At 37.3% G+C, this 27,432-nt stretch overlaps 1 protein-coding gene across 17 annotated transcripts in view; it reads left to right on the forward strand.

Annotated features, from left to right (window-relative positions):
• The first annotated feature begins 15,930 nt into the window (after nucleotides 1-15,930).
• Nucleotides 15,931-27,432, forward strand: part of LOC136264859 (uncharacterized) — a 44,594-nt gene continuing 33,092 nt past the window's right edge. For 5 of the 17 annotated variants that reach the window (XR_010705323.1, XR_010705324.1, XM_066059659.1 and 2 more), the window contains exons 1-6: nucleotides 15,937-16,105; nucleotides 16,164-16,374; nucleotides 16,427-16,586; nucleotides 16,709-16,813; nucleotides 17,069-17,133; nucleotides 17,194-17,222. Coding sequence is in view for 8 of the 17 variants with exons in the window: in XM_066059664.1 (XP_065915736.1) it covers nucleotides 16,803-16,813; nucleotides 17,069-17,133; nucleotides 17,194-17,222 (105 nt within the window). In the remaining 9 variants the exon portion in view is untranslated. Of the gene's footprint in view, nucleotides 16,106-16,163; nucleotides 16,375-16,426; nucleotides 16,587-16,708; nucleotides 16,814-16,863; nucleotides 17,134-17,193; nucleotides 17,223-17,272; nucleotides 17,406-17,823; nucleotides 17,889-17,947; nucleotides 18,101-27,432 lie in introns of those variants that run through there. The other 12 variants (XR_010705325.1, XM_066059629.1, XM_066059653.1 and 9 more) reach the window with 8 other exon arrangements.

Consider the following 27,432-nt stretch of genomic DNA (forward strand, 5'->3'; position numbering starts at 1 on the left):
TCTGCCACACTTCTAACAGTGATAGTAAATGTATGCGATTACATGTACATTACACCTTATCATGAGGTGTTAGACCTCTGTTTAGGGTTTCCAATGAACAATTAAGGGTGTTTACAAAATGGTAACACCCAACAAGTGTGTGACTGTAAACCTCTTATGGTGGTTATTATTTTCAAGGGTGTTGCAACAACACCCCCTTGATTTTTAGAAAATCATAGGTGTCATGGTAGCACCTAAGTTTTAACAGTGTACTAGTATTCTGGATGCTTGAGAATTTAATTGCTGATTCCAATCATACTTTTTGGCATCACTTGTATGTGTGACCTTAGTGGCATCAAGACTTCTTGAATCAGGTTACAGGGGCTTGCAAAAATAGAACTTGTGGGCACATAAAATTTGCCTATGTTTTCAAACTAATTTTCACCATTCATATTTTGGTATGACCATATAGCTAATTTTCAGCCTGTGTTAAATGTCTAATTGGCTTTACAATGCAAGTTATACAGAATGCAAATATTCTGTCCTGACACTGAGATATCATCTGTTGTGCATTGGGGTGTAGTTTGTGCCCACATGTCCTGTTTTTTGCAATACCAGTCCTGTAGTTAGCTACTGTATCTGCATAAAACAATTATGAATATTTTTATGTTGTACTATAAAATTAGTCTCATAGAACTCAACTTGCTTCAAGTTGATGATTCACCTCAGCATTGTTGCTTATAGTACAGCAAATGTAGCTACTTACAAAAGTAGTATAATGCAGTGTACAATATTCTGTATTTTATTAGTCAAGTATTATAAAGTTAGTAGTCCTGGAATTGACTACCATAGAACTCTGAATACATACACTGGTCAAAATTTAGTCTTGCATAGCAATATTCATAGAGAAGTAGTAAGTAGTCCGATAAAACAGGCAAGAGCCTTACAGGAGCTAGCCACCACTTTTACCACTGAAATTCAACAATGTTAATGTTAGTAAAGTTGCTTGGCCACAGATGTTTCATCCACCTCATGTATGCACTAAAGAATTTTTTTGCAGGAGGTGGACTAAGTCAATGATGTAGGCCTAGCTATACTTGAAGAGGTTTACTGGACCGGCTCCTGGAGATTTGCTCACCTGGCATGGTCAATGCATGCATCCATAGTAACTTCCCCTATAATTTGTGGATAGCACATCAATGGCTTGATAGGCCTTTCTGAAATTCCATGGCCAAAGAAATTGTAAAGACTATTTCATGTAACTTCATAGACTTTGATATACTGTATCAACCTCTCTATGGATGTTTGTAATGCAGCAATTGCAGTGCTGTGATTTCATAGTGTAAAAGCTGCGTATGAGTTGCCATATCAAAAAATCGATCCATACAATGATGGAGATATCTGAACCCCCGGTTATCCCCTTTACTTAGAAATTTGACAGCCTAGGAGGCTGTTATTTGCTCTGATTATAGATATTACACTTACTGATATTATCTATGCTCTGATAGGGACTATCGATTACAGAAGCAACACAAGCACTCATTATTAGTCAGTCATTGGATGCTAAGATGGCAACATGGACACCTTGCATTATACTTTGAAAGGAGCACTTTGAGCAGGTCATAAAATTCATTTTCATTTTACTAGATAGTAGACTACAGTAGTTCTAATGCTTGTCTTATCATTAACATTTACAAATCACAAAGAGTTCAATATAATTATCTACGGTTAGATCTTCCAGATGTCTTTATATAGCCTATACAATTACTAATAAAGTTCAAGTCCCACTCTGCCACAAGGTAATTTCAACTTTTGCGACTCTCCCATGTCTCTCCAAGACTGGCAAGACATTACTAAAACCAAAAAGTGATTTCTGCCTTCTCTTTATCATATTATAGGCACACTAGTCAGTTTGAAGCCATGCTCACTATTCTTGGAAATGTTCTGACTATTCTAAAGTTTCTCTATGAATTTTAATTCCATCCCTTTGTGAGCTTATGGGCACCTGACTATACTATATGTCATAACGTTCTGTGACGCATGTATAGTACTCCATCATTGAGATATACAAAATGTATAATGTCTATCAATGTTGCTCAAGCAAGTTGACTAACTAATGGTACTGTCCACAGTGAAACCTGTCTTAATAGTGACCAACTTTTACCTGCCAACTTTAAAGGATTTATTCACTAATTCACTTGTCTTAACTTAAGCATCCAACTGCCTGAGTTGAAAAAGGTGAGTGGTTCCACTGTAATAATTGAAATACAAAGCACAAATTGTCTAGACAATAAAAGGGTTAGAACAGCAGTGGTGCCAATAATATGCCACTTGGAATTCTTCAATCAGTTTATTTGCAGTTGTGAACTCAAATTAGCCTCAAAGCTGTTTACTGTATACTCCCAGCTGTTAGCCTACCTTTATTCATGATACTAATGATTTTTTGGAACTAAAAATTAAAATTCATCGCCTAGTAATTAGCTTATACTTACTGTGTAACAGATATTTCTTACATAATAAAGGTTTCCTGGTATTACACAAAAGTAACACTTTTATTAAAGCAGGATCAGTGGCATCAGTGGCGTAGCCAAGGGTGGGCATGGGCGGGCATTTGCCCAACCATCACAGTTTCTTGCCCAACCATCACAAACTTTTGCCCAACCATCACAAGTAGCTTAAGATTCACGCGAGGATTCACAGCAGCACACAAAACCACCCTACTTTGATACTGTAAAGCGTAAACATGTACCTCATTTCTTGAACCATGACTTCAGAAGGGATCGAGATAGATGGTATATCACGTGATCCATTACGCGGAAAATCCCTTGGGAAGTCCCTACAAAAGACGCACGTGCCACGCTCCTTGGCACGGTTTAAATTCGAAATTTAAAATGGAGTCAAAGCGTGGTACATTACAGTCGTGGTACTGTATCTCTGAGTCACAGTGAGTGATAATCGTCAGTAGGATTCAGTGTGGATGGTGCTGGCAGCAAAAGATTTCGTTTCAGTGGATTTGTCAAGCGTATTTTTTTTGATAAGGAAAGTACCGTATAGCCTACCTTACTGCTGATGAAAGAAAACAGGAAAACGTGACTCTTCTAGATAACAATAATAGCATATGCAAATGGAGCTGGAAATGGAGAAAAGGTCAAGTCATTATAAAGCGTCACGTGCACAAATTGTACTGATTAACCGAGTTGTGGTTTACACCAGATTCACGCAAAATGTACATTGGCTGCTATAAGTCTGGGACGAAGCTTTCTTGGCATGCTGATATTTGTGTTATAGTTCATAAATTAGCGCCCCGGTCTTCATTTGGGACCATGTGGCGTTTAATTGAAAAAGCATTTCATATCGCTGTGGTGGTTGGTCTTTAAACTATACTGCCAGTTGATTGTGGTAAATATGTGATGAACTGTTTACATTGTTGGTTCTTGTAGGTTCAGCAGTTTGATGTCACGTGATACTCAGCTACGGCGATCGTCGGTGGATGCCTGCCCTACAAGTTTAATAGATAGCATATAGCTAGTAAATGTATGCATGCATGCAAGCAGCATTTATTTACACTATAGTATAGGTAGCTGTAGGCCTTGTGTGCATACACTTTTTTATATTTTTCTTTGATAATGTCTCACATGAAAGTGAGCGTGTTTCTTGTGTGTGTGTGTGTGTAAAGTTGATGTTATGCCCAACCATCAAATATTGGCTGGCTACGCCCCTGAGTGGCATGCATGGCAGCCAGTGCAAGTATGATATACAAGCCACAGTTTTCACCAATGGCGGATCCAGGATGGGGCATTTGGGGCAAATGTTCCCCCCCATCCTTTTGGAACCATATACTTCTGATTAAAATACTAAACTTTATGTCAGGGCCAGATCTATTAACTCATGAAAACGATATGCACATTTCAGTAGCATTTATTACAACAATTTACCTGAAATCAAAGCAAACTAGCTGTGAAATTGCCCCCAGCACCTACGTGCGTACTAAGCGCCTCTAAAATAGTTATCGTATTGCTGTCGTTAAGACATTGATAGCCTTTTACACAGTATTTAGGACTCCACAACCATCTACAGAAGCCAAAATGTCTAAAATAGTGAGACATTACTAGGTGATGATTAGGCCACTCCAAATAAATTCTCTGTTTCCCGTCCACCGCCCGCATCTGGTTACTGTCAGCTCTAAAACTTCCATTATTCCGTATTCTTACATTATTTTCCGGTTATTCTTGCATATTGACAGGTCCAGTAAAAGCCATCTCGAAATGGTGTCAGCAGTGCTGTCAAGTTGACTCACACTTCACGCTTGTGTTATTTTTGCAGCTTAAAAAGGAAGGATCAAGCTTAAGCATGCTTTTATGCAGCTTTTTATGGTTGTACCAGGCAAATAATGGCTTGAAAAGCTGCCAATCTTATAATGAAATAATGGAAATGGACCGCCCGCCCGCATGCAAATATACTTGAGTCCAGGACGGGAAACAGAGAATTTATTTGGAGTGGCCTTATTTGCCGCTTAAAAATGCAGCACCTAACAAAAGAATCTGGCTTTCTCCAACCATCTACAACTTAGCCTGTTTGTGCCCCTCCCCTTGCCAGCTCCTGGATCCGCCTCTGTTCACAGATGTACATTTTGCATGTACATTTATGAAGTACATATGTGACAGGATTTGACAAAACCAGGCTTCCACACACATCCAATTCTTTGACTTTAACCACTTGTAACTTGACCACTCAGTATGCTATTGACTTGCAATTTTCACACAATTCTTTCATTGCATTAACAGGTCAAAATTTGAAAGTGATAGTATACTGCTACATTGTTGAGTTATGGCCAGTCCTTTAAAATAACAAAGCTGGATGTGTGTGGAAACCTGGTTTTGTCAAATCCGTCACATGTCAGGTCACCACAATTGTAACCTTTGACAAAGCAATACTTTTTATTACAATGCAATGAGCCACTGAAGCCAAGGTACTATGTTTTGTGGCTGAGTTACATTAAGAAATGTCGCTGTTTGTTATAGACTTGGAGTTCATGTTTATGTTTAATTTGGATATAACTTGTAATGAATAAAGTTACTGCCCTCAGAACAATAAATTATGAAATATGTAACCTGTTTTTCTGAGAATACAGTATAACTTGTAGTGTTAACATTGCTTAGAAACATTGTGTGCAAGTTCTGTAAAGAGCTACTACAATGCTCAGAGTGTATATAGCTAGCTAAATATACACTACTATACGTAAATTGAGTACTTCCTATATTTACAATGGTGGATCCAGAAATTTCCTTAGTGGAGGAGCCATACTTCTCTTGATCTATGTCTTGACTAAATTGTCAGGCCAAAGAATTGTTTATGATCCATGAAAATATGCATATTACTATACCATTTACTGCAAACTCACCTGAAACCAAAGTCAAAGTAGCTGTTTAGCTGTCATCCAGCAGCGCAACTACTCTAATAGAACATCCAAACATCCATCTGTTTTGTAATGCACCTATCAATGTCATGCCCCACCCCCTACCCGGGTAGGGTGGGGCAATACAGTAGTGTCAAATTCCCCAGTACTGGGGCTAAGAAGCTTGTCAAAACCCCACCTTGATAGAGGGGTGTCTGGCTATGGGGATTTGATATACCTATTAGATAATTTTTGTTCAGGAAACTTCTGCCATCAAAATCTCTAGGGGTGGGGAAGTGTAGATTTCAGATCCCCAGTAGGTGTATGAGGACCCCGGGGTGGGGCTTGACATTGATAGGTGCATAAAACCAGTGTGTGAGCTAAAATTAAATCTATTCTTCTTGACCTGTGCACTACTATCTCACCATTGTGCCAACCTTCCCGCAATACCAATTGCTTAAAGTTAAAATGTAGGGACCCCCCTATTATGCTCAAAATTCTACCTATTATGCCATGCTACACTGCTCAAAAATTTTTTCCTATTATGCTCAAGCTTTATGCCTCATTTCCCAAGTTTTGCTATTAAATATGCAGTTATGGGCACACAAGTGACTGTAGCACATCTTTGCTTAGTTTGCTGCATGTGAGCAACTGACTGTTCTATTAGAGTATATCGATCTTTTTCTATGATCTGTATTTTAACCATCAATAATTTGTAGTATGGCTCCAGGGGCGTAGCTAGCTTTCAGCATTGCCCGGGCACAAGGTCTGACTGTCCCCATGCAAACTATTTAGCAAGAAACAGTCAAGTCATTAGGTCTAAGTCCCTGAAATTAGGTAATCCTAAGGCTGCAGCACATGTTGCTGTCAGACAGTGCTAATAATAAATGCTTTAGGTTTAAGGAAGAAAATCCATCCCTCCTGGAGGAAGACTGAGTGTGGCCCCGACTAGACATTGGGTGACCTGCAGTTCAAATCTTGGGGTTGGAGGGATTTTTTTCCTTACTTTGGCCCCTTTTCTGCTACACCTTATCAGCCAGTAAGTCAATTCATTAGGTCTAAGTCCCTGAAATTAGGTTAGGTAATCCTAAGGCTGCAGCACATGTTGCTGTCAGACTTTCAGTGTTGGCTACTGTAAAGTGCTAATAATAAACGCAAGCCCATCTCTGTGGACTCCTTATTACACATTTGCTTTCAAAAATCTGCCAGCTTTAAAGTGCATTATGATATACATGTACCTAGCTAGCTACTATGATACACTGCTGTTTGCGCAGCTTATTAGACTAAGATACTACTGCATGAATAATATAGAAGCTAAAACTACGCAAGGATGGACTGATTTAGCCTCCAGCCCCAATATCTGACTTCCTTTGTACTCCTCCATCTGCCTGATACAGCGCTTTATAGCTAAGCATCATAATACTTCATCAGTGACAACTCCAGCCCCAGCATTGACTCCTTTTTCACTTTTCTGTCTTCTCTACTTGCACCGAGGACTCGACTTGCACACACTGAGCGCTTTTGCACAACAAGTTTTAAACAGTGCTGCGCCGGGATCCTCTTGAGTCCTTCCTCCAGTAAGACGGGAGCAATAACTGACTGGGAGTTAGCTTTTGTCCGTCTTTCATCAGTCTATACCATTACTGTCTAACTACTTTATATCTGAGTAGTGTTACTGTTGTCCACTAAGTGGTTTCACTGCAGCACAGGTTTGAATCTCGACCCGCACTAAAATTTTTAAATGTTATCACGTGATGCTGGGAAATAAATAGAAAATTACTAAATTAACCAAGGAATCTTGACAAACTCAATGACCTTTATCCGAAATGACGTCAAAAACATAAAATGGCCACCAATAGTGGGAGGACTAATATTTTCAAGTACAGACGCCTATCAAGAAAAAATTTTAATTGGTCATATTTCAGCCGAGAAAAGAGATATGGAGCTACAGCCAACAGGTATGGTTATAAGATATTAGAATGAATCATTTACGCGTCTTTTGGAAGCTTTTTGATCGTAGATTTCGACTATAGTGTAAGTTCATCCTTATATTATTTATAACCATGCCTGTTAGTTAGAGCTCCGTATCTTCTATCTCGGCAGAAATATGATTGATCAAAATTTTTCTCCATAGGCGCCTGTACTCGAAAATATTAAAGTCCCCCCACTATTGGCGGCCATTTTATGCTGTGACGTTATTTCGGATAGAGGTCATTATTACAAGGCGCTCCAAAAAGATAGTGAGTGCGTATTTTAGGTGTACATTAATTGCGGGCACGCCCGGCGGGCGCCGCTATCTCCAGGCTTGCTACCCAGGAACCAGCAATGATTTCCCGGGGCTGTGCTCATGCAGGCCCGGGTGTAGCTACACCCCTGTATGGCTCAAATATTCTTCCTATTATGCTAGCATTATATGCTCAATGCTTTCAGGCACCTATTATGCTCATAATTATGCCAACTTACTCGGCAGGTCCCTATTAAAATGTATATACTGTATAGTTACTTTTTAATGACACATTAAACACCAATTCAATAATTATTCATTCAGAAAACTACTGCTTTTTAAAATATAGAGTGGGTATTTTCAGTTGTAGCTACAAACTTGATGCTTGGGTTGAAAATGCTTCCTCTTGCAAGTAAAACAGTAATTATAGTAAAATATTTGCTATCCTTAAGGTACGTAACAGAGCTGAGAGTTTCACCCTACTTCCATGCTAAATCTCTCTCTCTCTATATATATATTATAATTATATATAAAATAAAAGTATAGATATTAGTATAGCGGCGTAGCCCCCAAAATTGACAATATTGTGCACTTTTTCATAAAACCATGAAACTTTGCACATAAATAGTACTCCTCAATGTATGCATTTTTAGATATAGTGCCATCGCTGAGTTGACCTTTGGTGACCTTTACGGCAATTTTTGTACAAAAAATTGATCAGTTTTGTCTTTAACTCCCTGAGGCAGTAATTAACTTGTTAAAACATGGTACCAAACAAAAGATCTTGCTGGTAGAAACAACTTGGTTTTTATTTGAAGTCAATAGGTGATTTCATTACAAAGTTATGAGTATTTTTACTAGCTGCAAAATCTAATAAATTTACCTGCCCTTGAGGTGTGAATTACCTGTGAGCAGATAATTATGCATAAATTTATCAAATTTTGCAGCTAATAAAAATACTCATAACTTAAGAATGAATTCACCTATTGACTTCAAATAAATACCAAGTTGTTTCTATCAACAAGATCTTTATTAATTTTGGTACCATGTTTTAAACAAGTTAATTACTACCTCAGGGAGTTAAAGATAACAATGATCAATTTTCTGTACAAAAATGGCTGTAAAGGTCACCAAAGGTCAAATCAGTGATGGCACTATATCTAAAAATACATGTATTGAGGAGTATTATTTGTGTGGAAAGTTTCATGGCTTTATGAAAAAGTGCACAATTTTTTGGTTGTGCCACTATACTATATAGCACCAAACAAAATGTGACCACTGTATATAGCTATATCTCTTGCATACTTAATTAAGGTACTATGTGATAAATACATAGTTCTTTATCACCATTAGCAATGAACCATGTTTTAGTTACACGTTTCTGATTCCAGGTATTCACAGGCTTTAAGGGTCCCTAGTGGGATAGCATTCACAGAACAGAACATATATATGTATATGTACTCCTTTTAATAATGAGGAGATGCTCTGCAGTGTGAATCAGATATGCCGGAATTGCATTCCCTTGTGAAAAATGCTTTGAAAGCAGTTAAAATATATTCAGTTGTTGCAGTTTGTTTTCTTATTTATATAGTGTTATTAGCATCTAAAATTTCATACAGCTTCTGGAGTGTACACTCCCAAAACACTGTGCAGGAGCTAATGAAGCAGTTAGTTGTGGTTAAATATGTGAACCCTATATATATAATAATTATATATATAACTTGGACTAGTTGTAAAATATGGTTATGGAGCCATAGTTGTAAAAGTCAGGTTAAAGTAGCAACTTGCACCACAAAACAGTGGCTATAAAGTCAAAGGTATGTATGTGTACATTTTGAATATGTGATTGGATTTGTGAAAAGAGGTCTTCCACACACATCCGATTTCTATGAACTTGAGAGACCATAACTTTGTGTTTCAATAACACAATAAATCTGAAATTTCCTCCATCCATTTGGTACTCACTACTGACTGAAATGTTAAGTCACTTGAATACCCTTTTCCAACCTGAAGTTATGAATCATCAAAGTTGGTATAATGGATGTGTGTGGAAGACCCCTTTTCTCAAATCTGGTCATGAATCTACATTATAATGATAAATGATCCTAAAATCCAATCCTTTATTTTTGAAATTTTTTGTTGCTCCACCATTTAATTGCATGGCTTTACAATTCAGTCTAATCATACAGTATACAGCTAGCTATTGTTTATTCAGAATTTATTTTGAAAGTCCATTACTATACATTGCTTTAAAATCCAATAACATGCACAGTACGATAATGTATATAGTTCTGTTTGTTAATTAAAGTTGTTTTCAACTGATTTAACTAAATATTAGTTCAAATATTAGTTCAAATGGTGGTTATGATTGCAGCATTGATAAAGTGGGGTGTATTTATCTTGGTCAAATGTTACAAATAAATAAATCAATGCCAAATAAAAAGATGTCGGTTGTTTATACTGAAATACACGATAATTATTTTATTACATATTAGCTTGCACAGTTACCCATCAAACTGATGATGAATTAATAAACACACTTAATGGAGACTGCAACACTCTCAATTTTGTGATTGTTTCTAATGCTACTAAAGGATGTGAGCTGTTCTTTACAGTAGAACCAGATAGTAGTAATTACATTCCAAACTTAAGTGATTCTTTTTATGTACAACTTTCACAATGTCCAGTTGGGTCTTCCTTACTTGATGGAATTTGTGACTGTGATTTGATCCTATCTAACAGTGACTTGCACATTGAAACTTGTTACATTGAACAAGCTGCTATCATACGGCCTGCTAACAGTTGGATATCTAGTGACATATCATTAAATGGTGCAAAATACTTGTTATCAACTACTTGTCCTATGGATTATTGTTTACCACACTCATCAGCTCTCAATTTGTCTAATCCTGACTTACAGTGTCAGTGTAATAGGAGTGGTATCTTGTGTTCACAATGTCAACATGGACTTAGTATGGTATTTGGATCATCAAGGTGTATGAAGTGTACTAATGTACATATTCTCATCACTCTCATAGTAATAGTGGCAGGAATTGTTTTGGTAATGTTACTTTATCTTCTCAATCTCACAGTTACTAATGGAACTATCAATGGAATAATATTTTATGCTAACATTGTTAGTATCAATGATCCTGTTTTCCTGGTAAATGATAATGTGTTTAAACCTCTTAAAGTGTTTATCTCTTTCATCAACTTAGATTTGGGTATTGAGACATGTTATTACAATGGGATGGACAGTTATGCTAAGATCTGGCTACAGTTATTCTTTCCATTGTATCTGATATTGATAGCTACTTTCATTATCATAGCAAGTCGCTACTCCTACAGAATACAACGATTAACTAGATCTCTTCCTGTACTAGCTACACTGACTTAGGGACCCGCCGATTATGCTAGCATAATAATGAGCATAATAGGTGCCTGAAAGCATTGAGCATAATGCTAGCATAATAGGCAGAAAACTTGTGCAATGCTATAAATTCTTGCTTATCAAAATACATATCCGACAAAAAGATCGATATACTCTAATAGAACAGTCAGTAACTCTAATAAAATTATCAGGTAGCTGACTGTTCTATTAGAGTATATCGATCTTTTCTGTGACATGCATTTTGACAAGCAAGGATTTACAGTCTGTGTTTCAACCACTTACTGCTTTTCCATAAAGTGCAAAGTTATTAGAAAAACATGGGAACTGAGGTAAAAATATTGAGCATAATTTGAGCACAATAGGTAAATATTGAGCATTAATTTAACCATAATAGGTAAATTTTTGAGCAGTGCAGCATAGCATAATAGGTAAAATAATGAGCATAATCGGCGGGGCCCTATACACTGTTCCTACTATCCTACACAGGTATCCTCAGAGCTGTATCAACAGTGTTGTTATCTCATTCTACCATAACTGAACTACCAAGTGGTCATCAACAGTTAGTGTGGTCTATTGATGCCAGTGTTCCATTGTTTGGTGTAAAGTTTACCATACTGTTCATCACATGTCTTGTGTTGTTCTTAATATTAATTCCTTTTAATATCATCTTGATATTTACAAGATGCTTAATGCAATTTAAAATAGTGTACCACTTCAGGCCATTGCTAGTTACAGTTAAAGAGTCTTACAAAAGTGAATGTTACTATTGGTTTGCACTAAATATTGTGATAAGAAATATATCCCTTACCTTATACACAGTAAGAGCAAACATACAGTTAATGATTTGCACATTTGTGCTAGTGTGTTTATGTGCAGCTAGTGGATACTTGCAGCCATACAAAGACAAAATTGCAAACATTCAAGAACTTTTTCTCTTACTAAATCTTACTGTACTATATAGTACAACCTATCGCAGTTTTGGCAATGCATTATTATCATTAATTTCAAATGTCATGATCACTGCTACTTTGCTTCACTTTAGCATGATTCTGTTGTACCATTTTCTCACTTACAAATGTCACTGTAATATCATAAGGACATTGGTTGATGTTAAGGAAAAGCTGAAAAATTTCCTTAGTAATGAAAGTGCTACATGCCATTCAAATGATATGTGGTTGTTGAACATTCCTGAAGATGCTTGCAACAATGATTACCATGAAGCATTGGATAATAGTACAAGTTATCTCAATAACTGACTGCATACATATATATTTGTAAATAATTTTTATTAATTTACTTTACATCATTGTAGTGCAAACTGAGCCGTATAGCTATAATGTCAAATTTTACTCCAGCCAAATTTAATGTGCAAATAATTATATGATTGGCTTACAGAATCATAAAGGTTGCAAAACAATTAAGCTTTGACAAGATGCAGCAGAGGCAATGGAGCAGAGGGCACCTTCAGCAATGAGTAGGGTTTGAAGTACACAGCCATTTTTGAGCAGATTTAGGAGCTCTGAGATTTTAAAAGGGTGTAAAATTTGACTGTTATATCAAATTGGTTAAGGTTGGTGGTTCTTAGAGCATCCCAATTGCTCATTATAGCTTTCTCTTTTCACTGTCTATGAAATGTTAAAGATAAGATGAACTGATCCTGGAATACATACAGTACAAAAGAGGAGGTGTAAAGTGAATGTAAGTAAACTGTCTGGATACCAAGAAGCTAATACATCAACTTGATACACTTAGGATGATAAGTTTTAGTTCAGAAACAAGAGCATGGTGCACTACTCCCCTTAAGCATGAACCACGGTAGTGATTCATAATAGAGATCACCCATTTTTTTTTGTTAAATTTCTAATAGAACATTCACCTATTCACCACCTTAGAAAGCTCTCCCAACCTCAAAAGAAGTCATACAAGTTAATTTGGAAGAAGTATAGGTACACTGAAAAATATGATGTCAAAAGGAACCAATAAAAGTACTTTAAAACAACTTAAATAATATGCCATTTTGTTCATAATAATTATGTTTACTTTGCGATTGTTCTGACTTTATCTCTGCAATGGTAACTAATGTACTAATGTGTGTTAATGCAATCTATTCATGTTAACATGTTAGTTTGGAAACCCTGTACCTATGTAATAGTTATCCACCCCAAAAACACCTTCGCTGTAAAAAAGGCGCGCCCAAGAAACTACAAGTACCTGGAACCCAATGTAAAAAAAAAACAACAAAACAGCTCAGCTGAAGTGAAAAGTAACTGGTAACTTAAAGAGCTGATATCTGAAGCGGCCAAGAATACAATTACTAAAGTTTAATCCATGCAAGAACACCTTGGCTATAAAACAGGTGTGTACATGAAAGTAACTGGCAACTGAAATGGCTGATATCTGAAGCGGCCAAGAATGAATGGTCATATACAACTAATTCAAAAATTTAACACTGAACCTTTATAATTCAGCTGTGTTCTATATTCACTCTTGCTGCATCGTAAAGTAATTTCTTTTAACTCTAATTGGCTGGTAATTTGGCCGCCTTTTTTTGCTCTATTATACTGACTATTAAAAAAGGCGGCCAAATTACCAGCCAATTAGAGTTAAAAGAAATTACTTTACGATGCAGCAAGAGTGAATATAGAACACAGCTGAATTATAAAGGTTCAGTGTTAAATTTTTGAATTAGTTGTATATGACCATTCATTCTTGGCCGCTTCAGATATCAGCCATTTCAGTTGCCAGTTACTTTCATGTACACACCTGTTTTATAGCCAAGGTGTTCTTGCATGGATTAAACTTTAGTAATTGTATTCTTGGCCGCTTCAGATATCAGCTCTTTAAGTTACCAGTTACTTTTCACTTCAGCTGAGCTGTTTTGTTTTTGTTTTTTTACATTGGGTTCCAGGTACTTGTAGTTTCTTGGGCGCACCTTTTTACAGCGAAGGTGTTTTTGGGGTGGATATCACTCATTTTTGTCAGTGATAGACTCTACATTTGGTTTAAAAGGTAATTTTTTTTGGAAATGAGCAATTAACATTAATGCAGAATATTATCTTGGAGAGTCAGTAAAATCCATACATAATAATGATTGTTTCATAACACCGTAAATTCGGAAGTATGAATTTACGTGTAGTATGACTGTTCTATTAGAATAAATCTATCTTTACTGCCTGCATGTGACGAATATATCTCATATCTGTGCATGTTAAATGCTTCAGACACCTAATTAAACTTGCAAGTGACTAATTAGTTTACAGTTGCTACACAGCTATAAATACATTTGTAATTGTTATCACCATAATCATTTATCATGTTATAACCATTTTTTATTATTTTGGTCACAACTTCAGGATTAGAGCAGCAGAGAACGGAATAGAGGACTCAACCATCAAGACTTGTATATGGGAGATGGAACAGTATTGCGATGGACAATGCCGGTACTAACCCCTCAAGGGTGTTGCAGTAAAGTATAGATGCAAGACCAGAACCTCGATCGTCACCTTTTGACTGTGGTTACAACTTCAGGATTGGAGCAGCAGAGAAAGGAATGGAGGACTCAATCATCAAGAGTCGGGGAGATGGAATAGTATTGCCAAGGATAATGCCAGCACTAACCCCTCAAGGTTGCCACAGTGCAGTATCGATACAACCACTTCAACCAGTGCATAAGACCAGAGCCTCGATCATCACCTTTTGACTGAAATTTTTATACTTGATGAAGCAATTAAAACAAAAAAGTTGTAGTACTTATACTTTCCTGAGGGAGCATGCCCCCAGAGTCCCAGACTCCCTTGCCTGTTCAGCAGAATAATAGGATTGAGCCTTACTACCACTTTCACCTTTATTCTTGGCCCGGATGTACATATCGGCAACATAATACAGTAGCTGTAGATAATGCCCCTAGGCAGAGCTATAGAGGTGGGAATTTTTCCCTACTATCACACTATCACAGTAGTTCTTCTCGCAGTTCTTTGCCTGGCCATCATCAACTGCTGTCAAAACATTAGGCCACTCCAAATAAATTCTCTGTTTCCCGTCCTGGACTCAGGAATATTTGCATGCGGGCGGGCGGTCCATTTCCATTATTTCATTATGAGATTGGCTAGCTTTTCAAGCCATTATTTGCCTGGCACTGCCAAAAAGGCTGCATAAGAGCATGCATAAGCTTGTTCCTTCCTTTGTAAGTTGCAAAAATAACACAAACGTGAAGTTTGTGCTGACTTGATAGGGCTGCTGACACGTGAGCTGACACTGTTTCAAGATAGCTTTTACTGAGCCTATCAGTATGCAAGAATAACCGGAAAGTAATGGAAGAATACGGAATAATGGAATATTCAGAGCTGGCAGTAACCAGATGCGGGCGGTGGACGGGAAACAGAGAATTTATTTGGAGTGGCCTTAGTGTCGTCCCCCAGACCCTTCCTCAAGCATGCTTATCACACAAAAATAACTTATTTTAGCAGTGCACAAACAATTATTGACAGCATATGTACACTTACCACAGTGTTGAACCATGTATACCACCAGAATCCACCGGATTGACAACTAACACGTGATCTATTTAGGGGAAATCTCGTGGAAAGTCCCTAATTACCTTAAGCGGACACTCGTGATACGTGGTTTTAAATTGAATGGTTTAAGAATGTATTGTATTGTATTGTATTAATGCTTTACAGTGACCAGCACTGAAGGTCTGCAGCAACATGTGCTGCAGCCTTAGGATTACCTAACCTAATTTCAAGGACTTAGACTTAGTGACTTATAGCTGAAAAGGTGTAACAGAAAAGGGGCCAAAGTAAGGAAAAAAATCCCTCCAACCCCAGGAATCGAACTGCAGGTCACCCAATGTCTAGTCGGGGCCACACTCAGTCTCCTCCAGGAGGGATGGATTTTCTTCCATAATCCTAAAGTATTTATTGTATTTATTGTATTAATCCTAATGTAACTAGATGGTGAGGCGTACTTTAATCGGCTCGACTTTAATGAGAAACTCGAGCCCCTCGTGAGAAACTACATCGCTTGAGCAACGCTTGAAGAAGTAAGAGTCAAGAATACTGATCGAGGTACTCTATGATATATGCCGGTCTTGAATGCTAACGAAACGAGGAGTGAAGTTTGTGTAACGTACGTGTCACATCGCCACACACTGATTCACCGTGTTTGTGCGATAGGGTTTATGGACCTGTCCACCAGATGCTGAAAGGTAATTCATTCCACCACATGTTGAAAGGAAATTCATTCCAACTTGTGAAGTTATTGATATACTCATTGTTGGGGTCCACGGGGACATCGATGATCATTTACCAGTCAGCTGTAAGTAATGTCACAACAGAAGGAAAGGAACCATTTCCATACCCCGGCTATGGCATACTGATTTTCCTGGTCAGTTTATGTACACTCAACCACAGATCGAAATGTAGAACTTTGGTTGCAGGTGGAAAATAAACACCTTTTTACTCAGTTACAAGAGATTCACCCAGCTGGGATAAAATGTTGAAGTGAATGTCATTAGTACTAACTTGTTCATCAGGTATTGGACAATTCCAAGTGTCCAGATTATGCAGTTGTCCTCATGTTCAAGTTTACACGTTTAGGCAAGTTACACAACGTCCTATAATCTATTACTATATCAGTGTGGAATAATGCTTATATAATATTTTTCATATTCCAGGCTTTAGGTGTATTGTATTTAACACCTGCTTGTTGGTTTTTGCAGGCCATCTGGTCATACTGGTTTATCCACTAGCAGTTGAATGTGATCATGGTACATATGTAAGTTGAGACCATGCAAGAAGAAAGATACAGGTGTCATGAATTTCAGGTCAGTTAACGTTCAGAGGAATTGTATTATTGCATTTGTTCTTTTTGTAGTTATCAATTATCAGTGACCGGTTTGTGATAGCGTACTTTTGTTTGACCAATGACCTAATGTTCTGGTTTACATGCTTACCCAACAGTTATGTTACTCACTTAACCTGCATATGGGATATATATATTTTTAGTTCATTTTGATTATCCATCCTTTATTGGTACATCCTGGCATATTGATTTTTTGCACATTCTCTTTTTAATTCAGTGCCTGCTGGATTGTTTTGTCAGATATCGAAACAGGTGTCTTTGGTGTTGCGACCGATGTTCCAGGTCAGTTTGCATGTGTGTTTAATTTAAGGTTGACTTCAGTGCCTGCTTATTCTTTTACAGGTCTCGGTATCGAGTGTCATGAATTTCAGGTCAGTTGACGTACAGAAGAATTGTATTATTGCAATTGTTGTTTTTGTAGTTATCAGTTATCACTGTATACTAGTGATGTGAATTTGCAGGTCAGTCTACTCAGATGTATCGGGTATACTGTTGATGGGTTCAAACAAATATCCAGTGTAGACTGTAGTGGCATCAAGGGTGTTAATTTCTAGGTCAGTTTACATGTTGTGATGTTAGTGATTTTTTCCTAGTACCCAGGTGTAAAGTGTATTGTATTTAATGCCTACCTGTTATGTTTTTAAATTATGGTATATCAGTGTAGACAGTACAACAGTAAGCCTTCTGTGTTGTAGTAACTATTTGTTTCATAATTATACTGTTGTCCTGGAATGGCACAATTTTTGGGCAACCAGTGTGAAGTCCAGTGGTACAAACATTGTATTATGACCAAGTTGTGATAGCGTACTTTTGTTTGACTAATGTCCTAATGTTCAGGTTTGACATGCTTACCCAACAGTTATGTTATTCATTCACTTAGCCTGGGATATAATTTTTGTTCATTTTGATTATCCATGCTATTATTGATACAGCCCGGCATATTGATTTTTTGTACATTGTCTTTTAATTCAGTGCCTGCTGGATTGTGTCATCAGATATCGAAACAAGTGTTTTTGGTGTTGCGACCAATGTTCCAGGTCAGTTGCATGAGTGTTTAATTTAAGGTTAACTTCAGTGCCTGCTTATTCTTTTACAGGTCTCAGTATCGTCATGCTGACATACAAGAAATCATCACTATTGTTGGAACTATTTTTAGTCAAGTCTTGATGTGATGTTGATTAACGTTGTTACACATTGTTGTATGTTTACCATATGGCAAGAAATTTTCATGGCCATCATGAAATTTGAATATTGTGTAAGTTGTGTGGAACAACCCCAACTCATACATAGTCACTGGCAAACCACGAACCACATTCAAGCCACAACACCACCAACCACATTCGAGCAATCCATTACAAAATTTTGTTGCACCATTTGTGTGTGCATAATACTTAATGAAAGCCACAACACAAGCTACATGGTACACACTACATAGAGGTGGTAACCCCTAAAGGCTTGTTACCTTTTGTATTCACCTTATCGACCTTTGTGGTTAATCTATTAAAAATTACATGTAAATAGAGAATTGAAGAGTATGCTTAAAGCACCTTCGCTAGTGATTTTGTTCTTCACACCATAAGACAACTGGCGATTTATAAACGCTCGCATGGGGTGTGGCACTAAATGGAATTTAAAAGATTTCTGCTTAAAACGCCATCCCTAGGGAACTTACGGTTCAGCACGTTGTCACAACTTGTTTATCAGGCATTAGAGTTTGTGTCCACGTCGTGCCTTTAAAAGTTATTGTAGGGATTACAGGCTTGTCCTTTTGTACAACCCGGTCTTTTGACAAAATTGATAATAATGATTGAAGAAAATACGCGTATAGGCAAACCAGGATTGGATAATGTCAGTGCTAGATGGACTATACAAACACGACTATGTTGACTGGTATAACGTGACAGTAGTTGTAACATAAGGTAGAGAAATAAAGTGAAATACGCCTATTTTTTATTTTGCGATGGTTACTTTTTTATTTTAGCGAGGTCGCAAGAAAACTATGATGATGACGACTCCTAAAGATTTTTTTATCACGTAACGCAATACAAATCTATTGAGAGATGTTGCGTAATCTAGGACTATATTGCAAAACCGGCCCTACACGTAAATACTCACAGTAGTGGCCGCGCGTCTTTTAATTGGGCGTGCGCTTTGTAGTTTCTTGGCCGCGCGACTCACTACCGTGAGTCTTGATATGAGCACAATGTTCACTCATGCTCTACTATTATATATATAAGGGTCTGAGGGTTTATAAATTTCATAGACTCCACATTGTGCCTGTATAACTGCTTTAGACTCTATTTTACGTTACACTCAGATTACTTACCTTGTCCATGACTGTTTCTGCTGTAGGCTCAGGAAAAGGTTTCTTGCAATAATACTAGCACCATGGAAACTACAGTGTATGCATGCTCACATGACAAAATAAGTTCCCTCGTTACATTACCACACATGAAAAATGCATACTGATTAGATTTTGAGCATATGTTATACGTATTGTGCCTGAAGGCATGGAGTATATTGGAAAAAATACACCACACACTAAGTTACAAAGTAAAATTACAAAACTAGGAAAATAAAAGGGGAAGATTTGAATCAATTACTAACAAAATTAAACCACACACTTATAAAGAGTCAGTGTCTCAGTCTGTCTGGTGGTACATGGTTTTGTCTGGGATATTGGTGGCATGGCTTGTCAGGAGTATCCTGCATTGCGGATATCTCATGAATGACTCAGTACTGGTTGTATATTAGGTTGTAATCTTCTTGTGCCTTTCCAAGTTTGACCACCAGACACTTGAACTAAATATGTTAGAGGACTAGTTCCAGGAACCAGGACGTAGATTGTCTACCATCACGCATTGTCCCACAAGTTATAAACAGTTCTCTCTTAAGAGCATGGCTGTGAGCACTTCTCTCTTAAGAAACAGTGTACATGGAGCAACATTACAGTAGTAAGTATTGATAGAAAGGTGAATCACTCTTACTGCTGGGTTTCATGGCTTTCTTGAATGCCTGAACAGAAAGTTTGACTGCCCTGGCCCATCAGAAGAAGGATGATATGGGGCACAATGGATGTGCTTCACACCTATGGATTTCATGAAGGCTTGAAACTCATCAGCTGCAAACTGTGGTCTGTTGTCAGATACAAGCCATTCTGGAAATCATAACAAGAAAATAAGCGACATAATTTAGTGGTAGTTTCTGCAGTGGTGGTTGATTTTATTTCAATGACTTCTAGCCATTTGGAATGTGAGTGCACTACAATGAAAAACATATGTTGTTGAAAGGGACCAGCAAAATTGACATGGATTCTTTTCCATGGTTTGAACGACCAGTTCTAAGGATGGAGCGGTGACACTTGTGGGGAATTTCTAACAGTGTACAAGATTTTGTCAGTGACACTCAATGTCATTGTCTAACTTTGGCCACCAAACGTAGCTTTGAGTAATGGCCTTGGCAAGAGCTTTTCCAAAATGGACTTCATGCAACTCTTGTAGCACTATGTCTTGTAACTTACAGGATCATTACCTACATGATACAATCATCTTCTAAAGTTAACTCATGTCATCTGTGCCAGAAAGGTACATATAACAGGTTCTGTGATCTGTGCTGGCCAACCTTACTTGGTATACACCAACACTTTACACAAAATTGCATCCTGTCTGGTTGCTAATTTGAGCTGTCCAGATGTTATTGGAAGAAACTTCCCACTGAGCTCTGCTGTAATACCATCATTCATCTCGTTTCGCTACTTTTTATAGTATAGGTCCCTACTTTATTTTTAAATTAACAAAATACTAGTTTTATAGTAATTGATTTAAGATTTTATAAACAACTTAGAGTTGTGGACTTTTCATTTACTGTATCTGAACACTATAGGTGATCCCCAGGGGTACAGATAACTGAAGTTCAGACAACTGAGGCTCCAAGACATTTTAATTACAGTAAGCACATTTACCCACAATAGCTTAAAATTTTGTTCCACTTTTGCAAAAAAAAACACATATTTAAAGTTAATTAACAATTGTTGCAATACGTAATTAATATTATACACATGCAAATCTTTAAAATAATCTGTTTGATAAACTGAACAGTCTTATTTAGTTATGAAAGTCATCACTTACAAGTCCCTCACGATACTCTCTGTAATTATATGCACATTCAGGAATATTCAACTCTTGGTCTTCATTTGGCTCTATATTGTAAAATAACTGCATAAATTTTTTCTTGATGTAAAGCAACATCATCATGACATTACAGTGACATGTGTAGGTGAGGAAATGATACAACACAATTGCAATGGAATGAAATAAAACTACAATGATCATAGCATTAGCAGTCATGTAAATCACTCTGTCATTACCTTGATAAGGAATACAAAACAGTATTGTGAGATTCACAAAAAGAATTAATTCTTGGATATTTAAATGTTTGCCTTTATATGGCTGTAGGTATCCACCAGTTGTAATAAAGCATATTAACAAAGCAGCTGAAACAGTTAGACGTGTATTAATTTTGCTTTTAATCCAAAGAAGGCAAAGCACAAATTCCTAAATACAATTTGTACTGCAATCCAATAGCAGTAACTGTCTCTTTGTGATCCGTGAAATGCGTCTAACAGTGGCTTAAACCTATTAATAATTGTGACCGGGCCTGCGATAATAGGGCATGTGGGCACGTGATTTTTGCCAACTTTTTCCCACTTTCATTACTCATAACATTTTGTACCATTATGCTATGGGATAGCAATTTTCAGCTCTTAGTAAGTATTTAATTAGTATCATGATGCAAGCTACAGAATGGAAAAATACATTTCCAATACTGAGATATGACCTGTAGAATGATGGGGTGTAGTTTGTGCCCACATGCCCTGTTTTCGCAGGCCCGGTCACAATTTTAAATTTCAACAGAAATCTTATAAACAACAAAATCAAATTAAAAGGAATCAATATTAAGAACAACACAAGACATGTGATGAACAATATGTTAAACTTTACTCCAAATAATGGAACACTGGCATCAATAGACCACACTAACTGTTGATGACCACTTGGTAGTTCAGTTATGGTAGAATGAGATAACAACACTGTTGATACAGCTCTGAGGATACCTGTGTAGGATAGTAGGAACAGTGTATAGGGCCCCGCCGATTATGCTCATTATTTTACCTATTATGCTATGCTGCACTGCTCAAAACAGGTAACAAAAATCAAATAACAAAAATCCTGCCGGACATTCTAAAAGTTGTACATGGAAAAGATGCCCATATGTGTTTTGATGCATAACTTTCAGATTCAAATCACATTTGTTATCCATTCTATTTATAACAGTTGTAAAGTTAAAAATTTTGCACTTTTTACTTAATGTGAATATTAGACCATTTTGATGTGCTACTTTACAATAACGCATTTCAGCATGCACCATAGATTTTCCTTTTCCATAGGGTAATGTAAAACTTGCCAGTAAAACTTGTCCAGGATATACAGGCCCAATCTCATTAATGCTACAGTTATATATGCTGTCTGATGAACACAGACATATTTTGTTTTCGATGTCATACCCTTTTTTATTTGGTTTAAAGAAAAGAATGCGAATAATTTTCTCATTTACATCTCCAGGGTTGTAGCCATAGTATACTGCAGTAGGTACTATTTACAGTAGTAATGACTAGAGTCATATCTGTATAATGTGTAGTTTTTAAAATCTGTATACTCATTCATTTCTCTTATGATAATTTTGTAATGGTTGGGTGGTGGGGGATGGTTTGCTGTATTGTAAGATGCTATGTACTGGAAGGGACATAATGATTTAGAATGACTGGAATATGACAGTTGTGATGAATAGAAAATGTGAAAAATATCAGAAAATGTCATATTTGTATATTCCTCTACTTCAATATACCTGGTGTTTAATTTAAGGACAAACACATAGACCCACTGATTAGCAGTGGCTTTCAAATTTCCATTGATGACTACCCTACATGAAAAGAACAGAAACAGAGAACTTACCCTGTTGTTAAAACTTGTTATGGTTCCATTCATTTAAACAGCTGTGTTTTTGAAATACATCAAGCAAACAGTGTAATCAATAGCGCCTGAGATGTAAACATCTCCCAGTAATAAGATCTTTGTCGTATTATAGTCACTATAAGCTCTTAACACAACTCCATAATTTCGTTGGAAGGTACATGTGTCCAAGATTACATTGCTACTGAACAAGTGATCACAGTTTCCTGTTGTTTGGTATACATAAATATCAAGTAATGCTTGAGTTGAGGATCTACCAATAATGTTTAAATAAAACATACACCTTACAAATCTGACCACTGCATTTACATGAGAGGAATATGTACTAATCATCGATGGTGGAATTGTTTGATGTGATGCCTCATCTTTACTCTTGCCTAATTGTATCTCTGAAAATGTACAATTTTCAAATAATAGATAATTTAAGTTGCAATTCATGAAAGCAAATAAAACTGGTTGTTCATAATAAGTGATTTTGTGGAAACAAGGAGTGGCAGATGTTTATAGTAATGCTATATTGAGTTTGATTCAATGTCATGCTCAGAAAATCTCCTTGCTCATCCACGTACTTGCCAGATGACAAGCATCTACTGAGTCCGCCATTAACAGTTAAGTTGCTTATCATTATTGTGGTATCAAGTGGGCTGGTACTATTGATATTCCTTCTAACTGTGTCATTATGTTTAAGGGAAATTCCCTTTCCACACACACCATTTGGTGATGTCTTCAAGTTGATAGCTATATGTTGTCTAAATGTGATTGTCCAATTAAATTGATCCCCACTAGGCTGTATCCTGTAAGAGTGTAAAAGCTTACATTTGAGATTTTGCAGTTGATACAGTTAAATATAGTCAAGCTAGCTATAAAGGTTGTGGTGTTTCCACAATTTCTAATTGACAAACCAGTGATGGTGACATTACTGGAAAACTGTATACTGATGACAACACCAGAATGACATTTCAATGAGGAGGAAAATTGAGCATTCCTAGCAAATGGTACAAAATTTTTAACATTCTGAATCATCATATTGGTGGTAACTTGGTGTTCTCCTGGTAAGAAGTGATATTCGACATCAGACACAAAAGATAATGTACTAATATCCATAGGCGGCGGAAAGGGGGGGGCTAGGGGGCTAAAGCCCCCCCTCAGAATGATATCACACCGAAATTATCTTTCTTGGAGTGGGGCTGAAAACCGTGATAAAGATCGAGATACTCTAATAGAGCAGTCACTCTAATAAAGTAATCAGTGTGTAGCGAGCTATGTAAGGATTTTTATGTAGTTTATCAGCTAGAAATGGTAGCTGGTGAGGTGGAAAGCTCTTGTCAGTTGGTTGTGACCTTTTTTTTTTTTCTTTTTTTTTTTTTTTTGGTCTCACCTTACCAAACTATAGAAATAAGTCTGGGTCAGTCCAGCCCCCCCTCATATCAACTACTTCCTCCGCCGCTGCTATTATCCTGTAGGCATCGACTGAGTGTAGCACATGGTTGAGATGGACAATGTGCAGGAGAAATATTATCAGGTAAAACATAGCATACTTTGGTGGCTGAGACAAGATGTACTGTTAGTAATATAGAAATCCATTGCTCTTTCTATTAAATTCAGTTGACAGCACTTCAAAAGACCACAAACACACTTACCATGGTCCAGCCACAATAGCTATCTATCTGTATGACACCACACTAGCAATATTGCCATTACACATCAATGTGAAGACTTTTACGTATAGTATAAAATTATAGTAGTGCACATACTGAAAGTGAATTAGATAATTTATAATACTGACCAAGACACACGGTAGTGTGTCGTGCGGCCCAAGAAGCCGGCGTGCCACCCGTGAGTATATTAACAGGAAGAAAGAAAACGCAATTTTCACACCTATGTAGCTCTGTGATCCTTTATCCGATTGGAACTACATTTGCTAGAGAGGTGCCGGCCAGCAAGGGGAGTCTACACACCAAATATGAAGAAAATCGCTCCAGCCATTTCCGAGATACGAGCGAACAAAATCTCGTTTTAATTTCTTCGTTTTTTTCTTCTACTTCTTCATTTCGCACACTTCGCAAAATCCGCCATAAAACACGAATGCGTACTCGGATCGGGCTGAAATTTGGCACACTTAAAGGGCTCATTAAGGCGGATCTGTGTACCAACTTCGGTAGGAATCCGATGAACATTCACGGAGTTATGACCGATTATTTTCGTAAAATAAGGTCGAAGGTCTGTCACGCCTACAGGGTAAACTCCTTTGAGGAATCAGTTGAAAATTGCTATGTAGATGGAGCAACCATCGTAGGAGTGCCTTTTTATGGTTCGAAAAGAATCGGGATAAAGACTACGGAGATATGACACAAAACCCGACCTGTGTCAAAATTACGCGATCGATTTTTATGAATAAAAAAACTATTAGTTTTCGTGTCTATCAGGCAAACCGCTTAGAGTAATGAGCTGAAAATCAGTATGTAGCTGGAATAATCATCATAGAAAGTCCTTGCAGTAGTACAGAAAAATCGGATTACAAACCACTGAGTTATGATTCGAAACGCAACTACGTGTAGCAAATGCGAGATCGAGATACTCTAATAGAACAGTCACCCTAATAAAGCATTCAGCTGCATTTATAATTTACTCAATTATATTACATTGCAAGTTATTCTGTAGGGAATTCGACTACAAACAAGTCACCCTGTAGTCAGATCAGCCAGAAGAAGGTACCAAATAGAGAGTTCAGCTACAAAGAAACCATCATGTAGAGAGTTCAGCTCAAACAAATTTCCCTGTAGTGAGATCAGCTAGAAGAAGTTACCTTGTAGAGAGTTCAGTTACAAAGAAACAATCATGCAAAGAGTTCAGCTGCAAACAAATCACCCAGTAGAAAGTTCCGCTATGAACAGATCACACTGTAGAGAGTTCAGTTAGAAACAAGTCATCTTGTAGAGAGATCAGCTAGAAGAAGTCACCTTGTAGAGAGTTCAGCTACAAAGAAACCACCATGTAAGAGAGTTCAGCTGCAAACAAATCACCTGTAGAGAGTTCAGCTATAGGAACAAGTCACCCTGTACAGAGATCAGCTAGAAACAAGTCACCCTGTAGAGAATTCAGCTACAAACAAATCACCCTGTAGAAAGATCAGCTAGAAGAAGTTACCTTGTAGAGAGTTCAGCTACAAACAAATCACCCTGTAGAGAGTTCAGCTAGAAACAAGTCACCCTGTAGAGAGATCAGCTAGAAACAAGTCACCCTGTAGAGAGTTCAGCTAGAAGAAGTTACATTGTATAGATAGTTCAGCTACAAAGAAACTACCATGTAGAGAGTTCAGCTACAAACAAACCACCCTGTAGAGAGTTCAGCTACAAACAAGTCATCCGGTAGAGAGATCAGCTAGAAGGATAACCTTGTAGAGGGGTCAGCTACAAAGAAATCGCCCTGCTTCATCTTTTCTTCTTCCTGTGGTAAAGAAAAAATGAAAGGTTAAAAAAAGCCCTAAAGCCGGTGTCACAGTGATATATGTTTCCCCGGGTAACGTGTTTCCCGCACACATATCCCTAGGGATCCGTGTTTCCCCGCACACATATCACTAACTCGCTAGCGACCTACAAGTCACAGTGATATGTGTTTCCCCGGGTAATATGTTTCCCCTTTATAAAGCATGTGCAACGTAGCTACGTAGTGTTAGCATAGGCGCGCATGCACTTTTAATAATCATAGCTAGCCATATAGCTACCTTTACAACAGAACTAATACTATAATTATGCATGTTGATGAAGGAAATCAAGCCATTCACTGGCATTCAACTATAACTACTAAACTGTGCTGTGATTTAGCTACGTATAGCTATAGCATCAGTTTAATAAAACAGTAGCTATACAAGTACATGTATACAATAAAATACTATATCTCTAGCTATATAGAGAAAATCATGTGATTGCAGCTATGTATAACTAGCTACAGCTTTGGCATGCAGTCAGTCATTATTTACCCCCTTGCCGGTTCTATCTGGGGTTCCCCAATGGAGTATTTTGGGACCCCTACTCTTCATTATTTACGTGAATGATTTACCATCTTGTGTTACCATCAGTAAAACTTTACTATTTATTGACGACACCAAGATTTATAATACTGTTTGTAGTCCTGGAGATATTTCACTATTTCAAAATGATTTAGACTCAGCAACTTTGTGGAGTATGAGATATAATATGTTCTTTAATCCAAAAAAGAGTGTCCACCTATATTAATGCAAAAGTCATCACTAATTACAAAATAGCTGACATACAGGTTTTAACAAATATAAAATCTCGGTCTTATATCATTAGACCTATCTTGGGATCAACACTACTAGAACATAATCCCTAAGACCTACAGAATGCTAGGACTGCTCCATCGCAACTTTAGCAAGCATCAAACAGTGAATTTCCTTAGTGAGACCGCAAGTTATATACTGTTCGAAACCTATATAACCATATCAAGCAGGGGTGGATTCAGGGGGGGAGCTTTGGGGGCTGAAGCCCCCCCCTTCATATTTATAGGCTTTACTTGATCAATATGATGCTGA

Source organism: Dysidea avara, chromosome 1, assembly GCF_963678975.1.
Source record: "Dysidea avara chromosome 1, odDysAvar1.4, whole genome shotgun sequence".
In the NCBI taxonomy this organism is placed as follows: domain Eukaryota; kingdom Metazoa; phylum Porifera; class Demospongiae; order Dictyoceratida; family Dysideidae; genus Dysidea; species Dysidea avara.